The sequence below is a fragment of the Oncorhynchus gorbuscha genome, linkage group LG16, assembly GCF_021184085.1.
Source record: "Oncorhynchus gorbuscha isolate QuinsamMale2020 ecotype Even-year linkage group LG16, OgorEven_v1.0, whole genome shotgun sequence".
In the NCBI taxonomy this organism is placed as follows: Eukaryota; Metazoa; Chordata; class Actinopteri; order Salmoniformes; family Salmonidae; genus Oncorhynchus; species Oncorhynchus gorbuscha.
In genome coordinates this window covers 8,502,109-8,529,492 of record NC_060188.1, presented here as the reverse complement: position 1 = coordinate 8,529,492, position 27,384 = coordinate 8,502,109, and the positions used below count along the sequence as shown (strand labels likewise).

Below are 27,384 nucleotides of genomic sequence, written 5' to 3'. Positions count from 1 at the left end.
GAAGGTGAACAATGAGCCTGTCATAGCAGGTGTCAGCGATGTCCCCACACGCTCTGACAGATTTCATGGCTGGGATAAGCTCTTTCCTCTTCTGGTGCACAGCTTCAGGATAGACCTCGTTGAGGAAGATATATGTTCCTCTCAAGTTCTTGGCTCTTTCCAGAACAGCTACCTTGTCCTTGAACTTCAGGAACTCGACCACTATCTGGCCTGTCACCTGGGCCGGTGGTGGGTTTTCCAGTCCTGTGGGCTCCACCTCAATCTTCCTGTGGTCCGTCTCCAATTTCTCCGAGATCACTTCCCTCACTTTGTCCTCAGACTCCGTCCAGGTCTCATGTGGAGATTCTGCAATTCCATCCGCAACTATGTTGTTCTGCCTTGATTGTCCCTCGAGTCTGATTTATCCGTCGTTGTCATCATGGATTCACATAAAGAACTGATGTCCTCTCTCAACGACTTACAGATGGCTGTCATCTTGCCGTTCTCCTGTTTCAACTCATGGAGCTGAGACCCTGGGAAAACTGCAAACTGTTCTTCAGGTCCTGGACCTCTCTGGTCAGGTCGTTCATTGTTTTACTTGTTGAATCAAACAGTATTTGGACAAAACACTTGAAGCTATTTTCTTGTTGTTGTAACAACTGCTTATACTCTTTTTGTTAGTTTAAAAGATCCTTCACGTGTCATAGAAAGACACTGTCCTCAACGGCCTTTGGTCTTTGTCATGGTAGCTAAGCAACGTAGGTCCAGACAGGGCAGGTCACAGGGAGGTGACAACCACAAACAGCAGGGATCTAGACAGCCATGAACCCGGAACCATCTGCGGTCCCAGCCACAATGGCTAACCACATCACAGGCTGCTTTCAAGCCCTCAAGAAAACCCAGCTAAGCCAGCTGCTAGTCATACCCATCCTTGGTCGGCAGGATCACTGGACAGAGACTAGCAGTCCCAGTAACTGATGCCAACTGTGTTGTGGGTTCTGAAAGTTAGATTTCTACTAAGAACTTTCCAATACACTTTCAAAACAACAAACTTTTCAAAACAACAAAACTGAACTCTCTCTTTCCGCGTTCAACCGGAAGTGATGTGTAGTGTGTCTCTTATTGCTAGATCAGGCCAGAGCAGACTAGATCAGGCCAGAACAGACTAGGGCAGGCCAGAACAGGCTAGATCAGGCCAGAACAGACTAGATCAGGCCAGAACAGACTAGATCAGGCCAGAACAGGCTAGATCAGGCCAGAACAGGCTAGATCAGGCCAGAACAGGCTAGAGCAGGCCAGAACAGGCTAGAGCAGGCCAGAACAGACTAGATCAGGCCAGAACAGGCTAGAGCAGGCCAGAACAGGCTAGAGCAGGCCAGAACAGACCAGAGCAAGTCAGAACAGACTAGAGCAGGCCAGAACAGGCTAGATCAGGCCAGAACAGACTAGATCAGGCCAGAACAGGCCAGACCAGAGCAGCAGGCCAGAACAGGCTAGATCAGGCCAGAACAGACCAGAGCAAGTCAGAACAGACTAGAGCAGGCCAGAACAGACTAGACCAGGCCAGAACAGACTAGATCAGGCCAGAGCAGACTAGAGCAGGCCAGAGCAGACTAGATCAGGCCAGAACAGGCTAAATCAGGCCAGAGTGGGCTAGAGCAGGCCAGAACAGACTAGACCAGGCCAGAACAGACTAGATCAGGCCAGAGTGGGCTAGAGCAGGCCAGAACAGACTAGATCAGGCCAGTAGAGCCTCCTCCCCCAGGGTACCAGACCAGACAGAGCTGTGTGCTGGCTGCTGTGACATTGGCTCTGTAAGGTTACATCTCACTAATGGGATTGTGTTTTCTGAGCATATTTACTACATAACCTCTTTATGCAGTACCATTCAGCAGACAGAGAGGGATCTACTGCTGTGTGTCCTGGGTGGCTTCCAACTACACAGTCACAATAACAGAGTAAGGTTACGCAAACTGACAACTTTTCCAACTCTCTCCTCAGGCTCCTCTTGAGGATTCTGATAGGATGTAGGACTTGGGCTTTGGTCGTGCACCACATGTCCAGCTTTCACTTCTCTTTTTTTGGTAGCAGGCTGGCCCAAGCGAAAGGCAGAACAAATTATAGCAAATTATGCCTCGACTGAGGATTCTGATAAGGTAGAGGCTGTGCCAAAACATGGATGCTGGGACCAATAGGTTTTGTTGCTTGGTAAAAGGCAAGGCCAAAACACCCGCTGTTCTTTCAGTGGGATGCAATGTTTAGAATGTTTGCCTTAAAAATGTATGATTTGGTGCCTCCAGGGCAATTCAGACGGCTGATTGAGGATCTTTTTACAGAAAAATGTGTTTGTTTTCTATGATTGTGTTATTTATCTTGGTTTTGCTTTTCGTACTGTATTTGATGTGTATATTTTTGTCACTACGGTGTTCATCCGTATTTTAAAAACAACAACATTTTCACCTTTATTTAACTAGGCAAGTCAGTGACAGCCTACACCAGCCAAACCCGGATGACGCTAGGCGCCGCCCTATGAGACTCCCAATCACGGCCGGTTGTGATACAGCCTGGATTTAAACCAGAGTGTCTGCACTGAGATGTAGTGCCTTAGACCACTGTGCCACTTGGGAACCTAAAATCACTCTGTAAAAGAGACCTTGGACTCAGCATGACTCCCTGTCAAAATAACAGTTCAATACAAAGAGAATGTAGAGCAGAAACAGTTCCTAATACTGTTCCTATGTGTGTTTCAGGTGGGGAACCTGGGCCTCCTCTTCATGCTCCTGTTCTTCATCTATGCAGCACTGGGGGTTGAGCTGTTTGGAGAACTGGGTGAGTTGGTAGTGATGGGCTGGAACAAAGCCCTGCATTCCCAATGGCACGCCACATTCAGAGTTGTACATATCCAATCCTGTTAGATTACAGAGCCCAGACAGAATTAAAAAGGGACTTGTAGTTAAGTATCTGGACACAGCCAGAACCCAGAAGTATCAAGGAGACTAGGCAGGAGAACAATAACACATCAGCTAGGCCTGTCTTCAAACTGTCACTCTCTCTATGGACTCTAGTCAGGTCTGCTGGAGGTCATCTCTCAACCCATCAGTTTTGAGCAAAGGATTAGAGCCAAATGCAACTGTAGTAAGGAGAGAGATGTGTAAACAATCAGCCAAGACAGCTTTAAGACCCGGAGCAAACAACCACGTCTGCTGTTGTTGGTTGTTGGTTTCTAAGAGGACTGAACAGATACATGTTCTCTATATAAACTGCTATTTTCTCTTCATGCATCTTTATCTCTCCCTCTGTCCCTTCGTCTATCCCCCTGTTCCCCCCCTCTCTGTATCTATCTTTCTCTATTTGTTTCTCTCTCCCCTTATCTCTCACTCTCTCTTACCTCCCCATCCCTCTCTCCCCCATGTCTCCCTCCCCCATACCTCCCTCCCTCCCTACTCTCCTCTCCCAGTGTGTAACGAGGACTACCCATGTGAGGGGATGAGCCGCCATGCTACCTTTGAGAACTTTGGCATGGCCTTCCTCACTCTGTTCCAGGTCTCCACTGGGGACAACTGGAATGGGATCATGAAGGTATGGATGGACTTCTACATGGTGTTCTATGGAGTGTTTATTACAATAAATGAGATAGTTGATCATCTGATACTTGAACCCAAAATGACTTGGATTACCATGTTTCAATGTGTTGCTATTTGGGTTGTATTATTCAGTTCTCATTTTGATGTCTGTGGTTGGTATTTGGTGCCTGGCTTCTTAGCTTCAGAGAAGTTTCAGAGTAATTAAATAATAATAATAATAATATGCCATTTAGCAGACGCTTTTATCCAAAGCGACTTACAGTCATGTGTGCATACATTCTACGTATGGGTGGTCCCGGGAATCGAACCCACTACCCTGGCGTTACAAGCGCCATGCTCTACCAACTGAGCTACAGAAATTACTAATTACAAGCCCTGTGGCCCTAAGGGCAGACCCCTATCCTATGTCCTGCTGCTTAAGAAGACCATTCCAATCATCCTCTCCTTGAGCGCTACCATAACCAGACCTGTCACAGCTCTGTATATCCTCTGTAAAGATGGCATTTTTAAATAGGGGAATGTGTCCCACTCCCATTTCACAGTCGTCACCCCCCCCCCCCCTCCCCACCCCACCCCGCCACCCCCCACGCTCAACGCATTATGGAGTGTGACAGGGGCGCACTGTAAAAACACCTCAGTGGGTTGTAGAGGTGCGGGTGAGGATCACAGCCACTACCTCTCAGCTGAGGTGTTGAACTGTAATCACCTCTCTTAGATTACTACTGATGAGACCTTGTGAGCTTTCACTGCCTTTTACCTGGAGATGTGTTGGATGCAAACTGTCTGGAACGAGGGAGGGGGAAGAGAGAACGAGAGTGAATCACCACTGTGCTGACTAGAGAGAGGGGAGGGAGGGAGAGAGGGAGGAAAATGAGGGGAGAGGGGAAGAGAGAACGAGAGTGAATCACCACTGTGCTGACTAGAGAGAGGGGAGGGAGGGAGAGAGGGAGGGAGGGAGGAAAACGAGGGGAGAGGGGAAGAGAGAACGAGAGTGAATCACCACTGTGCTGACTAGAGAGAGGGGAGGGAGGGAGAGAGGGAGGAAAACGAGGGGAGAGGGGAAGAGAGAACGAGAGTGAATCAGCACTGTGCTGACTAGAGAGAGGGGAGGGAGGGAGAGAGGGAGGAAAACGAGGGGAGAGGGGAAGAGAGAACGAGAGTGAATCACCACTGTGCTGACTAGAGAGAGGGGAGGGAGGGAGAGTGGGAGGAAAACGAGGGGAGAGGGGAAGAGAGAACGAGAGTGAATCACCACTGTGCTGACTAGAGAGAGGGGAGGGAGGGAGAGAGGGAAGAAAACGAGGGGAGAGGGGAAGAGAGAACGAGAGTGAATCACCACTGTGCTGACTAGAGAGAGGGGAGGGAGGGAGAGTGGGAGGAAAACGAGGGGAGAGGGGAAGAGAGAACGAGAGTGAATCACCACTGTGCTGACTAGAGTGAGGGGAGGGAGGGAGAGAGGGAGGAAAACGAGGGGAGAGGGGAAGAGAGAACGAGACTGAATCAGCACTGTGCTGACTAGAGAGAGGGGAGGGAGGGAGAGAGAGAGGATAACGAGGGGAGAGGGGAAGAGAGAACGAGAGTGAATCACCACTGTGCTGACTAGAGAGGGGGGAGAGAGGGAGAGAGGGAGGAAAACGAGGGGAGAGGGGAAGAGAGAACGAGAGTGAATCACCACTGTGCTGACTAGAGAGAGGGGAGGGAGGGAGAGAGGGAGGAAAACGAGGGGAGAGGGGAAGAGAGAACGAGAGTGAATCACCACTGTGCTGACTAGAGAGAGGGGAGGGAGGGAGAGAGGGAGGGAGGAAAACGAGGGGAGAGGGGAAGAGAGAACGAGAGTGAATCACCACTGTGCTGACTAGAGAGAGGGGAGGGAGGGAGAGAGGGAAGAAAACGAGGGGAGAGGGGAAGAGAGAATGAGAGTGAATCACCACTGTGCTGACTAGAGAGAGGGGAGGGAGGGAGAGTGGGAGGAAAACGAGGGGAGAGGGGAAGAGAGAACGAGAGTGAATCAGCACTGTGCTGACTAGAGAGAGGGGAGGGAGGGAGAGAGGGAGGAAAACGAGGGGAGAGGGGAAGAGAGAACGAGAGTGAATCACCACTGTGCTGACTAGAGAGAGGGGAGGGAGGGAGAGAGGGAGGGAGGAAAACGAGGGGAGAGGGGAAGAGAGAACGAGAGTGAATCACCACTGTGCTGACTAGAGAGAGGGGAGGGAGGGAGAGAGGGAGGAAAACGAGGGGAAGAGAGAAACACTTGAGACTACACAGTGAAAAGGTCAAAACAAATGAGAGAGAACAGACTAGAATCAGCTCATGTCTGGATGTCTTACAGTTAATGTATGACAGGTCAATTTGCTCTCAAAAGTCTTACATTGATATCTTTGTTTCAAGTTGGAAAGCTTAACTCTTGTTCATGAAGTTGTTCATTAGAACGTGTTGTTTCTGTATAGTCCTGTGTAGCTCAGATGGTTGTGGGTTCGATTCCCCACAGACGACCAGTACGAAAAAAGTATTAAAATCTATGCACTCACTAATGTCAGTCGCTCTGGATAAGAGCTTCTGCTAAATGATGTAAATGTAATAATGTCTTAGCAGGACTTCATGGCTTGACCTAACAGACAGCTTCTCCTCTCCCCCACCTTCCCTCCCCCTCCCTAGGACACGTTGAGGGAGTGCCCTCCGGACTACGGGCCTGACTACTCCTGCAACCCCAGCCTGCAGTTCATCTCTCCCATGTACTTTGTGTCCTTTGTGTTGACGGCCCAGTTCGTCCTGATTAACGTGGTGGTGGCGGTGTTGATGAAGCACCTGGACGACTCCAACAAGGAGGCCAAGGAGGAGGCGGAGATGGACGCTGAGATTGAGCTGGAGCTGGCCACGGGGGCCCTATGCTGCATGGGGCCGGAGGGAGTCTGTGCAGGAGGGAAAAAAGGTGGAGGAGCAGGGGGAGGTGGGGGGGGACGTGGGGGAGTTGGAGGAGGAGTGGATAGAGGGATGGGAGTCCCAGGCAGTTCCTCCGGGGGGAATATGCAATATCACGTGGCAACGACGCATCCAGGAACACTGCAAGATCCGAACAATCGTGATCCCTACTCTCCTGCACAGGTGAGATGGATGGATGAATACATCCGTATGGGTCTGTCTGTTTCTGTCTATTTGTCTTTCTATTTGATATTATAGGACTTACACATATAAACAGTCTGACACACCCGTGTGTAGTACATAGATGTAAGGTTGAGGTCATTATGACAGGGAGAGAGAGGACAAGAACAAGAAAAGACAGAGGAGACAGAAAGATAATCAGAGACATTTAGACTGACAGCCCATCAGTCCTGTTTAACTCAGTTTGTCTGCTGGTTCACTCAACCTTTCATAATGTAATACAAAGGAGCCAGGGACGATAGAGAGAGAGAGAGAGAGAGAGAGAGAGAGAGAGAGAGAGAGAGAGAGAGAGAGAGAGAGAGAGAGAGAGAGAGAGAGAGAGAGAGAGAGAGAGAGAGAGAGAGAGAGAGAGAGAGAGAGAGAGAGAGAGAGAGAGAGAGAGAGAGAGAGAGAGAGAGAGAGAGAGAGAGAGAGAGAGAGAGAGAGAGAGAGAGAGAGAGAGAGAGAGAGAGATGTTTAATCTTGTCGGCCCGGGTATTCAAATAACAGACATAATCTCTGAACAGGTCATAATGTAGATTCAGTACAATGTCACCGTGACCCATCGTGTGTCTCAAATGGCACCCTATTCCCAATATAGTGCACTACTTTTAACCAGGGAATTTGGGTGCCATTTGGGACGTACACTAGAACGTGGCCCAGACTACTGCAGAAAAACACAGCTACTCTCATTCAGGGTTCTGTTATTGGTTTCTACAGATGAAAACATCTCGAAGGGGTTTAGATATTATTCCTGGGACCCCTGAAATAGATGCTGATGAAAGAACAATGTGATTTTAGGGAGTTGAAGGGAGAGGGACATTGAAATACATGTTCATCTAGCTGCACCTTTCACTGTGAATTTGCCTGGCGCTCTTCATCGCCATGGCAACCCTTGTTGTCAGTCTTCTGTGGCGAGGTAGACGAGCAAACACACACTGCACCGTGCGTTTTATCATCTTTTCAATTCAAACTCAGGACTTCCGATATTAACCCATCAGTGTGCACACACACACAAACACAAAGCCCTGGAAGACATAAACACGAACAAGCACACACACAGTGAGATTACTAAAACCCTAATCATAATGTAATGGCAAACACAAACACACACACACACACATGGATGACTCACCGGCTGCCTGCTACGATCTGTTCTACCTTTACAGAACTAAACTTGGCTTCACTGAGGAGCCATTTTTAGCTTTATGTTGGCCGACAGAATAACTTAATAAGAGGGAGGGAGGGAGGGAGGGAGGGAGGGAGGGAGGGAGGGAGGGAGGGAGGGAGGGAGGGAGGGAGGGAGGGAGGGAGGGAGGGGAGGGAGGGAGGGAGGGAGGGAGGGAGGGAGGGAGGGAGGGAGGGAGGGAGGGAGGGAGGGAGGGAGGGAGGGAGGGAGGGGGGAGCGAGGGAGGGAGGGAGGGGGAGGGAGGGAGGGAGGGAGGGAGCTTCTTTGGTCTGCTCTCCTCTCCTCTGGGTGATGTAATCAATTTATTCATTCACAACAGCTACAATTGTGTGTGTGTGTGTGTGTGTGTGTGTGTGTGTGTGTGTGTGTGTGTGTGTGTGTGTGTGTGTGTGTGTGTGTGTGTGTGTGTGTGTGTGTGTGTGTGTGTGTGTGTGTGTGTGTGTGTGTGTGTGTGTGTGTGTGTGTGGCGGCAGGAATTATTGAGAAAACACAGAGGTAAATAGAAACAGATCTGGAGGAGAGTGAGCGACATGAGTGGGAGGGAAAGGTGGAGAGAGAGAGAAGTAAACAGGAGAGGTGATGCTAAGTGATTGGAGGGGAGCTGAAGGAAATGGCCATGATGAGAAATCAATGTTTACTCCTTTAAGGCAATACAATTCACAGCATCACTACGGCAGGTGTTTCCTTTACTGTGACACTTGTAATGGGATTCCAGACCTGGCAGAATGTGTCATATACAGACCCGTGCCTGTTTTATACACAGTATTCTAGTTATTCTAGACCCTGTGGATTCCACTGGTCTTCACTGTTTGTGACTATAAAAAAGACTCATAGACACACTTCATGTAATATAACAGGCTTTTAAAATTCAATATTGGTGTACAATTTCTACGACAGGTATGCAGAAAGCACCCTTTTTGTGGAATGACCCAGATAATGATATTGGTGGTGATCTCTCTGTGAGAGAAACAGAGAAAGAGAGAGACTCTTTAACATCCTCTGGCGTCTTCCCCAATATTTGGAACCAAGTTCTGATCACCCCAATACACAAAAGTGGAGACAAATTTGACTCCAATAACTACTGTGGGATATGCGTCAACAGCAACAGCAGAAAATCCTCTGCATTATCATTAACAGCGAACTCGTACATTTCCTCAGTGAAAACAATGTACTGAACAAATGTATTTAGGGTAATGTTTCTTAGTACTGTATGTATTTAGGGTAATGTTTCTTAGTACTGCATGTATTTAGGGTAATGTTTCTTAGTACTGTATGTATTTAGGGTAATGTTTCTTAGTACTGTATGTATTCAGGGTAATGTTTCTTAGTACTCTATGTATTCAGGGTAATGTTTCTTAGTACTGTATGTATTTAGGGTAATGTTTCTTAGTACTGTATGTATTTAGGGTAATGTTTCTTAGTACTGTATGTATTTAGGGGAATGTTTCTTAGTACTGTATGTATTTAGGGTAATGTTTCTTAGTACTGCATGTAATTTAGGGTAATATTTCTTAGTACTGTATGTATTTAGGGGAATGTTTCTTAGTACTGTATGTATTCAGGGTAATGTTTCTTAGTACTGCATGTAATTTAGGGTAATATTTCTTAGTACTGCATGTATTTAGGGGAATGTTTCTTAGTACTCTATGTATTTAGGGTAATGTTTCTTAGTACTGTATGTATTTAGGGTAATGTTTCTTAGTACTGTATGTATTTAGGGTAATGTTTCTTAGTACTGTATGTATTCAGGGTAATGTTTCTTAGTACTCTATGTATTTAGGGTAATGTTTCTTAGTACTGTATGTATTTAGGGGAATGTTTCTTAGTACTGTATGTATTTAGGGGAATGTTTCTTAGTACTGTATGTATTTAGGGTAATGTTTCTTAGTACTGCATGTATTTAGGGGAATGTTTCTTAGTACTGTATGTATTTAGGGGAATGTTTCTTAGTACTGCATGTATTTAGGGTAATGTTTCTTAGTACTGTATGTATTTAGGGGAATGTTTCTTAGTACTGTATGTATTTAGGGTAATGTTTCTTAGTACTGTATGTATTTAGGGGAATGTTTCTTAGTACTGCATGTATTTAGGGTAATGTTTCTTAGTACTGTATGTATTTAGGGTAATATTTCTTAGTACTGTATGTATTTAGGGGAATGTTTCTTAGTACTGTATGTATTTAGGGGAATGTTTCTTAGTACTGTATGTATTTAGGGGAATGTTTCTTAGTACTGTATGTATTTAGGGTAATGTTTCTTAGTACTGTATGTATTTAGGGTAATGTTTCTTAGTACTGTATGTATTTAGGGTAATGTTTCTTAGTACTGTATGTATTTAGGGGAATGTTTCTTAGTACTGCATGTATTTAGGGTAATGTTTCTTAGTACTGCATGTATTTAGGGTAATGTTTCTTAGTACTGTATGTATTTAGGGTAATGTTTCTTAGTACTGCATGTATTTAGGGTAATGTTTCTTAGTACTGTATGTATTTAGGGTAATGTTTCTTAGTACTGTATGTATTTAGGGGAATGTTTCTTAGTACTGTATGTATTTAGGGGAATGTTTCTTAGTACTGTATGTATTTAGAGTAATGTTTCTTAGTACTGTATGTATTTAGGGGAATGTTTCTTAGTACTGTATGTATTTAGGGGAATGTTTCTTAGTACTGTATGTATTTAGGGTAATGTTTCTTAGTACTGTATGTATTCAGGGTAATGTTTCTTAGTACTGTATGTATTTAGGGTAATGTTTCTTAGTACTGCATGTATTTAGGGGAATGTTTCTTAGTACTGTATGTATTTAGGGGAATGTTTCTGCAGAGAGGAGCATATGGATGGGCCATGTAAGCACAGGGGGATAGTCACTAGATGGGCATGCAAGAATGAACAAGAGCAGTATGTTAGTGTTTGGAACTTCTGTCCTTTGTGACAAGTCCAAATAGTGACAACTCTATCTCTGCCTGTGTGGTTATCTGGTATTAGTGAATGTCTTTCAACGGCATTTCAGACATTCAGATTTCAGATTTCTCTGAACGTGTTTGAGAATGTTTTATTGTTATGGAACTGTTAGTGTTTTGGCTATAGGGGAAACAATGAAAGCACCGCTATCAAGGTGCCATTATCAACACAAGGAATTATAGATTTTCTTAGTGAAAATAACACTTGTAGAAATTACAGCAGTTGAGGTGATATGTGACCAATTCAGTTGCTTTTCTTTTACTATTTTTCCAGTCAATCTAATTGCACAGAAGAAGTATTACAGAACAACTATTTTGCTGATGAGATTCAAGATAGAAAATGATATAATGAAGTTTAGATAGATTACTACTTCATTGTATTAATGTAATAACAGTTTGCCAGCTCCCTAAACGGTTATCTAATTTAGCTATTGAACATCTAGTAGAGACATGTATAAAATCTATCACAGATTTGTCTCTGCGTGGAAACTCTTTCAGGCTGTTGGGTCTCCTTGGGTTACTCTAGCTATGGCCATAGCTTAACTCTGAAATAATAATGTAACCAGTTAATATAACCAGTGAATATAACCAGTTTTGTTGTCACTATTTGAATGTGTAATGTTTTAACGCTACTTCTGTAGTAGATATCACTAGGTGTAGGTGTCACTAGGTGTAGATGTCACTAGGTGTAGATGTCACTAGGTGTAGATGTCACTAGGTGTAGATGTCACTAGGTGTAGATGTCACTAGGTGTATATATCACTAGGTGTAGATGTCACTAGGTGTAGATGTCACTAGGTGTATATATCACTAGGTGTAGATGTCACTAGGTGTAGATGTCACTAGGTGTAGATGTCACTAGGTGTATATATCACTAGGTGTAGATGTCACTAGGTGTAGATGTCACTAGGTGTAGATGTCACTAGGTGTAGGTGTTACTAGGTGTATATATCACTAGGTGTAGATGTCAATAGGTGTAGATGTTATTAGGTGTAGATGTTACTAGGTGTAGATGTCACTAGGTGTAGATGTCACTAGGTGTAGATGTCACTAGGTGTAGATGCCACTAGGTGTAGATGTTACTAGGTGTAGATATCACTAGGTGTAGATGTAACTAGGTGTAACTAGGTGTAGGTTTTACTAGGTGTAGATATTACTAGGTGTAGATATCACTAGGTCTTGATGTCACTAGGTGTAGATGTTACTAGGTGTAGATGTTACTATGTGTAGATTTTACTAGGTGTAGATGTTACTAGGTGTAGATATCACTAGGTGTAGATGTCACTAGGTGTAGGTGTAACTAGGTGTAGAAGTCACTATGTGGAGATATCACTAGGTGTAAATGTCAATCGGTGTAGGTGTGAGTAGGTGTGGATGTCACTAGGTGCAGGTGTCGCTAGGTGTAGATGTCGCTATGTGTAGATGTAGCTATGTGTAGATGTCACTTGGTGTAGATGTCACTAGGTGTAGATGTCGCTAAGTGTAGATGACACTAGGTGTAGATGTCGCTATGTGTAGATGTCACTATGTGTAGATGTAGCTATGTGTAGATTTTACTAGGTGTAGGTGTTACTAGGTGTAGATGTCACTAGGTGTAGATGTTACTGGTTGTAGATGTTACTATGTGTAGATGTTACTAGGTGTAGGTGTTACTAGGTGTAGGTGTAACTAGGTGTAGATGTCACTAGGTGTAGATGTCACTGGTGTAGATGTCACTCGGTGTAGATGTCACTATGTGTAGATGTTACTAGGTGTAGAGATCACTAGGTGTAGATGTTACTAGGTGTAGGTCTTACTAGGTGTAGGTGTAACTAGGTGTATATGTCACTAGGTGTAGATGTCACTAGATGTATGTGTAACTAGGTGTAGATGTCGCTAGGTGACGATGTCACTATGTGTCGATGTCGCTAGGTTTAGATGTCGCTAGGTGGAGGTGTCACTAGGTGGAGATGTCACTAGGTGTAGATGTCACTAGGTGTTCAGCCCTATGCTGTGATTCCTCTATGGATTGACCCTTTGTAGCTGTAAGTTAACCCTATAATATATCTATATTGATGTTACCATGTAATAACTGTGTTCCAGGATATGATATAATGAACACTGTAATAACTATGTGTTCCAGGATATGATATAATGAACAATGTAATAACTATGTGTTCCAGGATATGATATAATGAACAATGTAATAAATATGTGTTCCAGGATATGATATCATTAACCATGTAATGACTGTGTGTTCCAGGATATGATATAATGAACAATGTAATAACTATGTGTTCCAGGATATGATATTATTAACCAAGTAATAACTGTGTGTTCCAGGAGAGTCAGTGGCTGGACAGTGTGTCTCTGCTGATTAAGGACTCATTTGAAGGAGAGATGCTGATGATTGACAACCTCTCTGGATCTGTCTTCCATCACTACTCTTCTACCTCTTCTCCTGTCTGGAAGGACTGTAAGAGCCACCCACAACTAGAGGTAAACACATGAACCATGCATATGTAGACGCGCACACACACACACACACACACACACACACACACACACACACACACACACACACACACACACACACACACACACACACACACACACACACACACACACACACACACACACACACACACACACACACACACACACACACACACACACACACACACACACACACACACACACACTATCCCTGTTAGTTGTGTCCATCACAATGATAAAGTGTAACGGACCACTCTGGAAAGTAATAACTGGGATTTGAACCTCTTCACCTGTCACTCTTCCTCTCTGCCTGACTGCAGATGCTGTCAAGCTATCAATCTGTCCTCTCCTCCTCTTTTACATGCTCCACCCATCTCTGATTTATCATGTCATGAAACTACCTCCCTCTCTTTCTCTCTCTATCCTGACTTATGTGTCTGTCCTCCAGCTATCTCGTGCGTTTGTGTGTGTGTGTATGTGTGTGTGTGTATGTGTTGTGTGTGTGCTGAATGTGTGATTGTTGTGCCCCATGGCATGAAGAGACAACAGCAACACTGATTCTTATTTAAACCTATTTTAAGGGGACAGTGGGCATGCATTGGTGCATTAAGACATGCACCATATATACAAAAGTATGTGGACACCCCTTAAATTTGTGGATTCGGGTTATTTCAGCCACACCTGTTGCTGACAGGTGTATAAAATTGGGCACACAGCCATGTAATCTCCATAGACAATCATTGGCAGTAGAATTGCCTCACTGAATAGCTCAGTGACTTTCAACGTGGAACCGTCATAGGATGCCACCTTTCTAACAAGTCAGTTTGTAAAATGTCTGCCCTGATAGAGCCCTGATAGAGCTACCCCAGTAAACTGTAAGTGCTGTTATTGTGATGTGGAAACGTTTTGGAGCAACAGCTCAGCCGCGAAGTGGTAGGCTACACAAGCTCACAGAACGGGACCACCGAGTGCCGAAGTGTGTAACACGTAAAAATCATCTGTCCTTGGTTGCAACACTCACTACCGAGTTCCAAACTGCCTCTGGAAGCAACGTCAGTACAAGAACTGTTAGTCAGAAACTTGAAATGGGTTTCCATGGCCGAGTAACTGCACACAAGCCTAGATTACCATGCACAATGTCAAGTGTTGGCTGGAGTGGTGTAAAGCTCGCCGACACTGGTGCAGTGGAAACACGTTCTTTGGAGTGATGAGTCACGCTTCACCATTTAGCAGTCCGATGGACGAATCTGGGTTTGGCGGATGCCAGGAGAACACTATCTGCCCCAATGCATAGTGCCAACTGTAAAGTTTGGTGGAGGAGGAATTAGGGTCTGGGGCTGTTTTTCATGGTTCGGGCTAGGCCCCTTAGTTCCAATGAAGGGAAATCTTAACACTACGGCATACAATGACATTCTAGACAATTCTGTGAAGGCCCTTTCCTGTTTCAGCATGACAATGCCGCCGTGCACAAAGCGAAGTCCATACAGAAATTGTTTGCAGAGGTTGGTGTGGAAGAACTTGACTGGCCTGCACAGAGCCCTGACCTCAACCCATCGAACACCTTTGGGATGAATAGGAACGCCGACTGCAAGTCAGGCCTAATCGTCCAGCATCATTACCCGACCTCACTAATGTTTTTGTGGCTGAAACAAGTCACTGCAGCAAAGCCTTCTAGAAGAGTGGAGGCCGTTATAGCAGCAAAGGGTGGACCAACCATATATATTTTTTTGTTTTTTTGTTGTTGAATTTTTACCCCTTTTTCTCCCTAATTTCGTGGTATCCAATTGTTTAGTAGCTACTATCTTGTCTCATCGCTACAACTCCCGTACGGCTCGGGAGAGACGAAGGTTGAAAGTCATGCGTCCTCCGATACACAACCAGCCGTACTGCTTCTTAACACAGCGCACATCCAACCCGGAAGCCAGCCGCACCAATGTGCCGGAGGAAACACTGTGTACCTGGCAACCTTGGTTAGCGCTCACTGCGCCCGGCCCGCCACAGGAGTCGCTGGTACGCGATGAGACAAGGACATCCCTACCGACCAAGCCCTCCCTAACCCGGACGACGCTAGGCCAATTGTGCGTCGCCCCACGGACCTCCCGGTCGCGGCCGGTTACGACAGAGCCTGGGCGCGAACCCATGGACTCTGATGGCACAGCTGGCGCTGGACCAACCATATTAATGCCCATGATTTTGGAATGTTCGACGAGCACGTTTTCATATTCTTTTGGTCATGTAGTGTTTACAAGGTCTGTCTGGAAACAACCTAACAAGGGACTTGTGATAGTTAGGGCCCTAAGCTTCTCCTGACAACATCAGGGGCCTTTATCTCTGTTTCTCTGAACACATTCCATTCTCCCAGTCTATTTTCACCACCTTCTATCTCTCTCTGTCTTGCTCCCTTTTTCTAATTACCCCCCCCCCCCTTCCCTACCTCTCTCTCCCCTCCTCCCTCCTTCTCCCCTCCTCCCTCCCGCTCTCCTCTTGCCTCCGGCATACTGCAGTGGTAATTTACTGCTATATATGAGCCGTGAATCTCTCTTTATGAATCTCTTTGTCTCACTCACCCACAGGCACATGTTCATATAACAGCCCCCTCCCTCACCCCATTGGATTTCAATTGTCTCTGGTTTATGTGTCCATTCTCTCTCTCAGTTTTAAATAACTTTCTCTCTCTCCTTCACTTTCCCTTTCCCCCTTTTTTTCTCCATCACTCCTTCCACCTCTGTCTCTCTTCCCCTCTCTCTCCCTCTCTCAATCTCTCTCTCCCCTTCTCTCTCACTCTCTCTTTCCCCCCTTCTCTCTCTCTCTCTCTCTCTCTCTCTCTCTCGCTTCTTCTCCCCCCTCTCTCCTTCTCTCCTCCTCTCTCTCCCTCCCCCTCTACAGCAGATCCGGCTGGCAGAGATAGAGCAGGCATCTCTGAGGTCAGACCAAATGTCAGACAAGTCGTCGTCTCCGGCCCTACCTGATGACCTCAGCCTGGACGACCAGAGTGTCCACCAGCTGCTGGTGCGGGAGGGAAAGGTAGAGATGGAGAGATGGAGGGGTCATAAATGGGAAGGGTGTTTTGGAGGACAATGGAGGAGGTTGAAACGTGGGACTGGGTAGCAGACCTGGGTTCAAATAGTTTTGAGCATGCTTTAGCCATCCTGCAGTACCAATAAGGCAAGGTCTGCACTTTAGAGGCTACGTTGTTGAATACTAGTTGAACCCAGGTCTGCTCAGGTCTGAGGATGGGGTGATAGAGGGGGTGGACAGTGGGTTCCCTTGGTCTCCAGTACAGAAAGAATACTTGCATTCCAATAAAGGAAGCATGGCACAAAGTTCCAGGGGCATAAGAATACATCCTGAATCCTGCTGAAGCTCTAATCTCCTGTACAGAGACCTTCATGGATTGAAATCCATTCAGTCCACTGCCTCCCCTCTGGACTGAGGGCTATCTTCCTCTTTCTCCTCTACTACATCGTTCCTCCCTTTCCTTTAGCCCCCTCCGGCAATTACACCTCTGTCTGCCCCATCCCTCGCTATCTTCCTATCATCCCTCCCTGTGCGTTATCCTTCCCTCTAGTTGTTTGATGCTAGTAGGAGTGTGTGGGGGTGGGGGATTGTGTGTTTATACACATTTTACTATACTTATGTGTCATGGTTCCTCCTGGCACCAGAGGGCGGTCTAGAGACTTTTATTGGACTGTGTCTTATTATTTCCCTGTAAGAGAGGTGTGTTTTCTGTTTCCCTTTGTTAGTTATTGAATTCAGTTTCCTGTATGTTTCCCCTGTGTGAGTTTTGAGTGCTGGTGTTTGTTGTTTTTGGTTTAAAAAAATCTGTATTGTTACATTCTCCATTATTCAAGTTAAGTATTTAAGTTTTTCCCAAGACGCTGATTCCTGGTCTGGTTCATTCTCTGCTCATTGGTTCAATTTACCTCACAAGAATAGTAATACTTAGCTGTTTGTGTGCGTGAGCAAGCAAGCACGATAGATAGAAGTAGGCCTTAACCCACTAATGATCCAAATCAGAAAAGAGCTGTTCAATTCTACAACCAACATAAAGGAAGCGATTCCCAACCTTCCATAACAAAGGCATCACCGACAGAGAAATGAACCCGGAGAAGAGTCCCCTTAGTAAACTGGTCCTGGGGCTCTGTTCACAAACAGAGCCCCAGGACAGCAACATAACTAGACCCAACCAAATCAGAAAACAAAAGATAATTACTTGACACATTGGAAAGAACTAACAACAAAAAAGCAGAGCAAACTAGAATGCTATTTGGCCCTAAACAGAGAATACACAGTGGCAGAATACCTGACCACTGTGACTGACCCACACTTAAGGAAAGTTTTAACAATGTACAGACTCAGTGAGCGTAGCCTTGCTATTGAGAAAGGCTGTGAAAGGCAGACCTGCCTCTCAAGATAAGACAGGCTATGTTGCACAATGCCCACAAAATGAGGTGGAAACTGAGCTGTACTTCCTAACCTCACGCCAAATGTATGACCATATTAGAGACACATATTTCCCTCCGATTACACAGATCCACAAAGAATTTAAAAAACAAACCTAATTTAGATAAACTCCTATATCTACTGGGTGAAATACCACAGTGTGCCATCACAGCAGCAAGATATGTGACCTGTTGCCACAAGAAAAAGGCAACCAGTGCAGAACAAAGACCATTGTAAATACAACCCATATTTATGTTTATTTATTTTTCCTTTTCTACTTTAACTATTTGCACATAATGTGACATTTGTAATGTCTTTATGCTTTTGGAACTTTTGTGAGTGTAATGTGTACTGTTAATTTTTCTTGTTTATTTCACTTTTGTTTATTATCTAGTTCACTTGCTTTGGCAATGTTAACATGTGTTTCTCATGCCAATAAAGCCCTTAAATTGAATTGAATTGAGAGACCGAGACCTTCCGGCTGTGTCCAGATAGCACACTTGGCTACCAGGGTTGATGTGGGCCATAATCAGTCATTTAGAAGGGATTTGAATCAGAAGTGCTCATAGCTGATAGTAATATCCAGATGAAGGTCCTAGGGAATCACTTTTAGCGTTTATTTTATTAGACTTTTATCTGAACCAGGAAGTCCATTGCAGATAAAGAATCTCTCGAGATAAAAGAGATTCCTTCTTTTCCTCAGAGACTAAGTGTGTATGCTAGCAGGCTAGGAGCTTGGACACTCCCTTCACTAATAATGAAGTGCAGTACTGCACCCTATTATGCCCCACTCCACATTTCATTATAATAACAGACAACAGAAACAGGTACAGTGTGTGTCAACATGTGTGTTTTTTCCCCCCAGGAGGAGAGGGGCAGTGACTCCCAGGGCTCAGAGGAGGCTGGCGGAGGAGAGGACTCCTTCACCCAGGCCCAGACAGGGGGGTCGAGGCACTGCGGGGCCCACAGTTCAGTAGCCGAGGAGGGGGCTCCACTCCTAGTGGAGGTGGGGGTCCATCAGAGACACAAGACCCCATCCCACCACAGCCCTGGTGAGTCCAGTCATACCCTCTGCTCCAGCCTTTCCAGCCTAATGTGTATTGCTGCATATGTGTGTGTATATCGGAGGGGTTGGGAAACAAAGCAACATTTCTATATATATTATATATATATATATGGACTAATTCAATGACTTGCAAAAGTATTCACCCCCCCCTTGGAATTATTCCTATTTTGTTTCCTTACAACCTGGAATTAAAATAGATTTTTGGGGGGTTTGTATCTTTTGATTTACACAACATGCCTACCACTTTGAAGATTCAAAATATGTTTTATTGTGAAACATATAAGAAATAAGACAAAAAAAATGAAAACTTGAGCGTGCTTAACTATTCACCCCACCCAAAGTCAATACATTGCAGAGTCACCTTTTGCAGCAATTACAGCTGCAAGTCTCTTAGGGTATGTCTCTATAAGCTTGATACATCTAGCCACTGGGATTTTTGCCCATTCTTCAAGGAAAAACTGCTCCAGCTCCTTCAAGTTGTATCGGTTCTACTGTACAGCAATCTTTAAGTCATACCACAGATTCTCAATTGGATTGAGGTCTGGGCTTTGACAGGGCCATTTAAATGTTTCCCCTTAAACCACTCAAGTGTTGCTTTATCAGTATGTTTAGGGTCATTGTCCTGCTGGAAGGTGAACCTCTGTCCCAGTCTGAAATCTCTGGAAGACTGAAACAGGTTTCCCTCAAGAATTTCCCTGTATTTAGCGCCATCCATCATTCCCTCAATTCTGACAAGTTTCCCAGTCCCTGTCGATGAAAAACATCCCCACAGCATGATACTGCCACCTCCATGCTTCACTTTGGGGATGGTGTTCTCGGGGTGATGAGGTGTTGGGTTTGAGCCAGACATAGCATTTTTCTTGATGGCCAAAAAGCTCAATTTTGGTCTCATCTGACCAGAGTACCTTCTTACATATGTTTGGGAAGCCTCCCACGTGCCTTTTGGTGAACACCAAACATGTTTGCTTATTTCTTCTTTAATTAAGCAATGGCTTTGTTTTGGCCACTCTTCCATAAAGCCCAGCTCTGTGGAGTTTATGGCTTAAAGTGGTCCTATGGACAGGTACTCCAATCTCCACTGTGGAGTTTGCAAATCCTTCAGGGTTATCTTTGGTCTCTTTGTTGCCTCTCTGATTAATGCGCTCTTTGCCTGGTCCGTGAGTGTTTGTGAGCGGCCCTCTCTTGGCAGGTTTATTGTGGTGCCATATTCTTTCCATTTTTTTATAATGGGTTTAATGGTGCTCCGTGGAATGTTTAAAGTTTCTGATATTTTTTTATACCCAACCCTGATCTGTGCTTCTGCATCTTTGTCCTTGATCTGTTTGGAAAGCTCCTTGGTCTTCATGGTGCTGCTTGCTTGGTGGTGCCCCTTTCTTCGTGGTGCCCCTTGCTTAGTGCTGTTGCAGACTCTAGGCCTTTCAGAACAGGTGTATATATACTGAGATCATGTGACAGATCATGTGACACTTAGATTGCACACAGGTGGACTTTATTTAACTAATTATATGACTTCTGAAGGTAATTGGTTGCACCAGATCTTATTTAGGGGCTTCATAGCAAAGGGGGGGAAGACATATGCACGCGCCACGTTTAAAATGTTTAAAAAAGAATGAAACAACCTTTTTTTCACCACTTTTGACTATTTTGTGTAAATCCAAATCAAATCAATTTAAATTACAGGTTGTAATGCAACAAAATAGGAAAAATGCCAAGGGCGGTGAATACTTTTGCAAGGCACTGTAAAGTATATCTTATGTTTTCACATTATTCAGCCAAACCTGCAATAAAATCTTTAAATCGGTGTACGCAACCAATAAACGTTTATTTGATTTGAACTGAGCTGAGCTAAGCTGAGCTGTACATAGCCAGCCCATCACAGTGCAGGTTGGTCCTACACTCTTAGAAAAAAAGGGTTCCAAAACGGGTCTTCAGCTGTCCCAATTAGAGGTCGACCGATGAATCGTAATGGCTGATTAATTAGGGTCGATTTCAAGTTTTCACAACAATAAGCCAAGGTAAGTTGCTAGCGAGCATTAAACTTATCTTATAAAAAACAATCAATCATAATCACTAGTTAACTACACATGGTTGATGATATTACTAGATATTATCTAGCGTGTCCTGCGCTGCATATAATCTGACTGAGCATATAAGTATCCAAGTATCTGACTGAGTGGTGGTAGGCAGAAGCAGGCCCGTAAACATTCATTAAAACAGCACTTTTGTGCGTTTTGACAGCAGCTCTTCGTTGTGCGTTAAAGCGTTTTGACAGCAGCTCTTCGTTGTGCGTCAAGCATCGCGCTGTTTATGACTTCAAGCTTATCAACTCCTGAGATGAGGCTCATGTAACCGAAGTGAAATGGCTAGCTGGTTAGCGCGTGCTAATTGTCGTTTTGTTGCTGGTTCGAGCCCAGGGAGGAGTGAGGAGAGGGACGGAAGCTATACTGTTACACTGGCAATACTAAAGTGCCTATAAGAACATCCAATAGTCAAAGGTTAATGAAATACAAATGGTATAGAGGGAAATAGTCCTATAATTCCTATAATAACTACAACCTAAAACTTCTTACCTGGGAATATTGAAGACTCATGTTAAAAGGAACCACCAGCTTTCATATGGTCTCATGTTCTGAGCAAGGAACTGAAACGTTAGCTTTCTTACATAGCACATATTGCACTTTTACTTTCTTTTCCAATACTTTGTTTTTGCATGATTTAAACCAAATTGAACATGTTTCATTATTTACTTGAGGCTAAATTGATTTTATTGATGTATTATATTAAGTTAAAATAAGTGTTCATTCAGAATTGTTGTAATTGTCCTTATTACAAATACATTTCTAAAAATTGGCCGATTAATCGGCATCTGGTTTTTTGGGCCTCCAATAATCGGTATCGGCGTTGAAAAATCATAATCGGTCGACCTCTAGTCCCAATAGGATAACCCTCTTTGGTTCCAGGTAGAACCGTTTTTGGTTCCAGGTAGAACTCATATGGGTTCCATGTAGAACCCTGTGGGGAAAGTGTTCTACATTGAATCCAATAGGGTTCTACCTGGAACCAAATATGTACTACCTGGAAACAAAAAGGGTTCTTCAAACGGTTCTCCTTTGGGGACAGCTGAAAAAACCCTTTTGGTTCTAGATAGCAGTTTATTTTTTTTGAAGAGTGTATTCATGGGTTGCACCTCCGTCGCTCGGTTGCATCATGACATTGTTATGAACGTTCTCAAGCCGTTCTCCGCCATAGTGGTGCCTGAAAGTCGAATGATGCCCAGTCATTCTGAAAGGGGCCAAATGACTGTTTAATCTAAATTACACTATAGTGGCCTGGAAATACTATGACGTTGCTACAGAAGGCAAATAATTCGTAGGAAACATCTTTGCCATCATTATCATGTCGTAAAGTGTACTTTAGAGAGATGGCAATGTTGCCATTAGCTAGCGACGTTAGCTAGCTAAAATCCGGTCCTGGCCCTGCAATTTTAGCTAGTTATCTAAAGTTATACTGCATCTTAAGTCAATCTAGCAACATCATAATGATGACAACAGGTTTTCCTACTAATTAGTTGCTTCCTTTTGAAATGCCATCTTGTTTCCAAACCACTATAATGCACTTTAGACTAAATCTTCATTCATCTTCATTAGCTGCAATTGACAATGCATTAAGTAAAACATTCAGTCGGAACCAGGGCCTAAATAGAATCTTCAGAACAGTATTGTAACACAATGTGCAATCCATGAATAGAGTGAATCAGACATCACAGTACAGTACAGTTGTTGCTCTCCCTGGAATGATGTGCATTATTTGCATGGTCTTTGTTAGTCTAATCATCAATATCAGTAATGACTGTTTATCCCTACAGGCTAAATGGATTGTATTTATGTGTTGTTTCACTCGGGATCTAGATGGAATAGTATATTTGCCTTACAGCCTTTATCTCTGTCTCCAGGTGGCACCTCCTGTAGTAGCACTAAGGCAGGAGAAGGATCAGATGAGGGAGGAAGAGGAGGAGGAAGAGTAGGAGCGGCCAGTGCCTCTGGTTCTCCTGCTCTTATCCGTCTGCCAGCGGAGTTCTTCCACCCCGTGGCAGCAGCGGCCCTGCCGGCGCCCCCCAGGGCCAGAGAAGGGCGCCCCTCACGGGGCCTCAGACTCACCTCCCCGGCCTCCTGGTCCTCCCTGCTCACCCAAGGAGCCAACAGCCGGGTGCTCTGCACGCAGGTAAGACCTGGCCTACTGTATGTACTGTATGTAACAGATACCAACACACTGCATAATGTAATTCCTGTAGGGTCTAATGTTAGATCGAGAAATGTACACAAACCTCAGGCTTCCCTCTGATTGGCAAATGTATGTGTCCACCCCCTTGTTATCTTTAATGAGTGTCCGCCACACTGTTTGGTGCTGTTATGACCCTTTTGTGTTGTACCCCATACACTGCCACCAGAGCAACCAACAGACTGTACAGTACACATTGCACAGCCTACAGTGTAGTCAGTCAAACATTGACTCTAATGTTGTTAGTTATTACAATATCTCACTCCACATCTCCACCCTGCCCCTCTCCCTCTGCCCTCAGTACCCGTCCCATAGTGACTCGTCTCTGGCCAAGGGGAGCTCCGATGGCAGCCTCCAGACCACCCTAGAGGAAGGACTCAGCTTCAGTGTTTCGCCCCCTCAAGACCTGGTGTCCCCCCTCGCTCCTCTTCCCCTGCTCTGCCCCCCGCTCCCTGAGGACCCCACCAGCTGCCCCCCAGGCCAGACTCTGAGACCGCGGCCCAGCCCCTCGTCAGGCCCTGCCCTCACCCTCCAGGCCACTCGGGGCCACCAGCGGAGCCAGAGCAGCGGCAGGGGTAGCATCAGCCCCGGCTACACCCGGGAAGACTCCATGGACCCCGTTCCATGTGACCTGGAGGACCTGGGCATCGGCATCAGTTTGTCTATCGGGGGGTGTGGCTCCAGCCAGGCGGGTAACAGCGAACACTTGTCGGAGACGCTAAGCAGTCTGTCGCTCACATCGTTGCTCTCGCCCGCCTCCCTGGCACCGTCGGGGGTGAAGAAATGCAACAGCACTGGGAGCTTGAATCAGGGGGCGAGGAGGGGGGAGGGGAGACAGATCCTAGGGTTGGAGTTGGACCACCAGGGCTTCCTGGCCAACCCTTGGGGAGAGAGTGGGGGAAGCAAAGGAGAGGAGGGACAGTTGGGAGAGGCGCCGGACCTCAAGGGGAAAAGCTCAAGCCAAACAACAGTAGGGTCCTGTAGTAAAAACAGATGAAGCCTGAATCCCTTGTTGTCTACTACCGCTCCTATTAGGATTCATCAACCCCTTACTGTTCCTCTCCGTCCCCCTCAGGCAGAGAGAAGTTTGACGTTTTTGACAACGTGTGATGTAATCCCGTGAATTCCTATAACCAAACCCCTCCCTCGAGCTCTATAAATATTTGTTTATGACCCCCCCTGTCCCATTTTGTGCTACCCTGTGGCAGTGGTTCAGGTGTGGAGGGTCAGAGGTCAAACGGTGGAAGGATAAAGGGGATTACAGGTGTGACCCCTGTGGTGGGGGTGTGGGGGGCTGGGATGGACCCCCCATCATACCCCTGTGGAGGAGAAGGACCCCCAGAGGAGGAGACAGACCAGGAGGGCTGCATCATCATATCAGGGAGATATACATAGAAGACGTAGCCAGAGACAAGCTGAGACAGAGATCTAACGAGAACATTTTGTCTGAACGTCCTGTTTGTTTTCATTTTTTGTTCGGCTTCACAGAAGTTTAAAATGCAAAAATAGAATATCTAACAAAACTGAGCTGATCAAGCCAACAGATTTGATTTATTTTTCAGTGTGGCTGTAAATCACAGTGTAGGAGGAGGCTGTATGTACGTTGCAGTGTAGGATAAGCCTGAATGTACGTGACGGTGTAGGAGGGCTGAAGCCAGATCTGTTGTGGTAGACGGAGGCTACAGGTCCTTGTGTGTGGAGTGAAAGAGGGGTGAGGAGATCTAGGCTGAACAGAGGTAGTGTAGAGGTCACCTGAGAAGGAGTTGTTATAGTGGAAGAGCTGAGACTTAGGTAGCAAAAGCATGCGTTAACTTATCATCACCATCACCATCATCATCATCATTCCCTCCATCGGTACTTTTCAGGAAGGAGTGTGTGTGTGTGTGTGTGTGTGTGTGTGTGTGTGTGTGTGTGTGTGTGTGTGTGTGTGTGTGTGTGTGTGTGTGTGTGTGTGTGTGTGTGTGTGTGTGTGTGTGTGTGTGTGTGTGTGTGTGTGTGTGTGTGTGTGTGTGTGTGTGTGTGTGTGTGATAGTACAACAGGAAAAAGAGAGACAGAGAGATAGAGACCATACTCAGATCCCACTCATGCATGCAACAGTTTGTGAAATAGGCTCTTTTATCCCAACGTCACTCACTCAGAGAGAAGGACAGGGAGTGAATGAGAGAGACAGGACAGCCTGCTATATTCACTCACAGTAGCAAATTCTCTCTGTCAAAGACACTGACCCTCCTGAGACAAACAACCTGAGGAGACGAGACAAGCACCATTCACTCTGGGAGATGATAAACTCACACCTGCATACAGTTCCTTCACAATGGAAGGTGTGTGAAATTCAAACCTGTCACTTCTTTCTCTTTGTCACTTTGCCAAAGTAAGAAAGGAAGAATATATCAGAGATATGAATTCCAGACCAATAGAACCTCCTAGAAGATGGAGGCAGTTTGCCTGCATGATGGAATTATTGCATTTTACCCAAGAGTTTTAATATATATACCGAAGTGTATCAAGATGTCAATGTTGGGATGATAATTATAAAGTGGTTTCTATTCCAATATTTTTTTAGAATCCAGAATAGGAGCGTGACAGTGTTGTCATGACTTTGTCCTTAACCTATACCTTACCCGTACGATTTCTCATATAACTTATTGTCGAAAACCATTTGTCTGCAGGTGGCTTTCACTTTTATAATGTGGGGTTAAAAATATATACTTTTTATTATTAAAAGTGTGTGGAGAGAACAACCAAGCAAAAAAATGTAAATAAGCTCTGTGTGCTGAAGAAAAAGTTCCCTTGGGGACACGTAACTTTGGGAATTTCGGTTCCTCCTGGAATTTTGGATTTTGGAATCCCAAATGAAGACCAAAGGAGGGAAGGGCCATAATTTCGCAGCACAGGAGAACATTTCCTAATCACAGACATTCCCGGGACGAACAGGGAGTGTTGTCGCTTAGCTTAGCCTCCTATGCTAACACCAAGATGAAAAAACATTGCTGATCTTTTTGAAAGCTTTAATTTGAGTGTCATACCAATACATGATGACACATCTAATTATTGACACATCAATGTTCGTTAGCATGGTTATGGGATTGCAATAGGATGCTTCTCCTTGTTTAAAAGATACGCAATTCACTCACCCAGTCTATCTCTCTCTCTAACACACATCTGTAGTAGCAAACCCTAGTTTTGATATCAAGCTGTCACTGTAACGATGAATAAACATTGCATCTTTTCCCAACCTTTTGGTATGCCACTCAGTACATCTGAGATGAAGTGGCAATCTTAGCCTGACCTAGAATACACTTTTGTATCCCTGGTGGGTTTTTTTTGGGGGGGGGTTCTCATTGAGGTGATGAGCAAAGTTCGGTTTGATCTGTTTAATGAACTTCATTGACATTTAATTGAATCACTGGTGATTGTCTTTAACATGTTTGTAACATGTGGGATATCAGTAAGTGATTATTGCTATGGGTTGTCTGTTACTATAACTTCAGGAGATGCCACTTTATTATTATAGTCCACACCTGGACCGTCTTGGTTAATGGTGGTGGGAATAGGTAGAAGTTGCCCCTAACCACTGATACAAGGTCAGATATTAGTTCATCCCCTTAATCTTTAAGGTTAGAATAAAGGGTTGGGTAATCTGATTCTAGATCTGTGGTTAGGGGCGACCTCAACCTCCAGGTGTAAAACATGAGCGTGTGGGTTGACAGGAACCATAACGTGACCTTGAAGGGCTGTTTTAGCTTCAAAGATGTTCTCATAAATGACCAGATAAATCTCTAAGTCAATGAATATGGCATCAAAGGTAAGCCCAACGGCACAGCAATAAATGTTCTTATGTGTTTGCCCTGAGTACATGATGTCATAGTAGTTCTTATCTCACCACAGTATAATTGTAGCCTGTTGTATCATGTCCTTTTTCTGAGAAAACAATCATGTCATTGTGGAGTTTTTCTGCCTTCTGAACTAACAGCCACTAACAGAATACATTTCTGACTTTCCGGAGACCAATCAGGAGAGAGCTAGGCTGCCATTGGATCAGATGAACACGAGGTAATTTAGAACTCTGGGTCGAGAGATCAAACCACTAGAGGATAAAGTGTACATATGTCAACAGAGGAATAACCAGTGATATGGTACAGTACTTTAACACACAACATGCTGCAATGCACACTACAATATAAATCTGTACATAATTTTGAATGTATGCTATGTTATCAACAATAATGACAACACCTAAAAAACATGCAGTTTGTTGAGACTAAAAGCATACAA

At 44.9% G+C, this 27,384-nt stretch overlaps 1 protein-coding gene across 1 annotated transcript in view; it reads left to right on the top strand.

Annotated features, from left to right (window-relative positions):
- The window catches only part of LOC123998968 (voltage-dependent T-type calcium channel subunit alpha-1I-like), a 50,138-nt gene extending 23,177 nt beyond the window's left edge, over positions 1 to 26,961 (top strand). The window contains exons 4-11 of the mRNA XM_046304257.1: positions 2,730 to 2,808; positions 3,437 to 3,558; positions 6,219 to 6,665; positions 13,169 to 13,324; positions 16,208 to 16,345; positions 18,630 to 18,816; positions 22,783 to 23,051; positions 23,410 to 26,961. Of these exons, the coding sequence (XP_046160213.1) occupies positions 2,730 to 2,808; positions 3,437 to 3,558; positions 6,219 to 6,665; positions 13,169 to 13,324; positions 16,208 to 16,345; positions 18,630 to 18,816; positions 22,783 to 23,051; positions 23,410 to 24,105 (2,094 nt within the window). The 3' untranslated portion in view covers positions 24,106 to 26,961. The remainder of the gene's footprint in view (positions 1 to 2,729; positions 2,809 to 3,436; positions 3,559 to 6,218; positions 6,666 to 13,168; positions 13,325 to 16,207; positions 16,346 to 18,629; positions 18,817 to 22,782; positions 23,052 to 23,409) is intronic.
- The last annotated feature ends 423 nt before the right edge of the window (positions 26,962 to 27,384 follow it).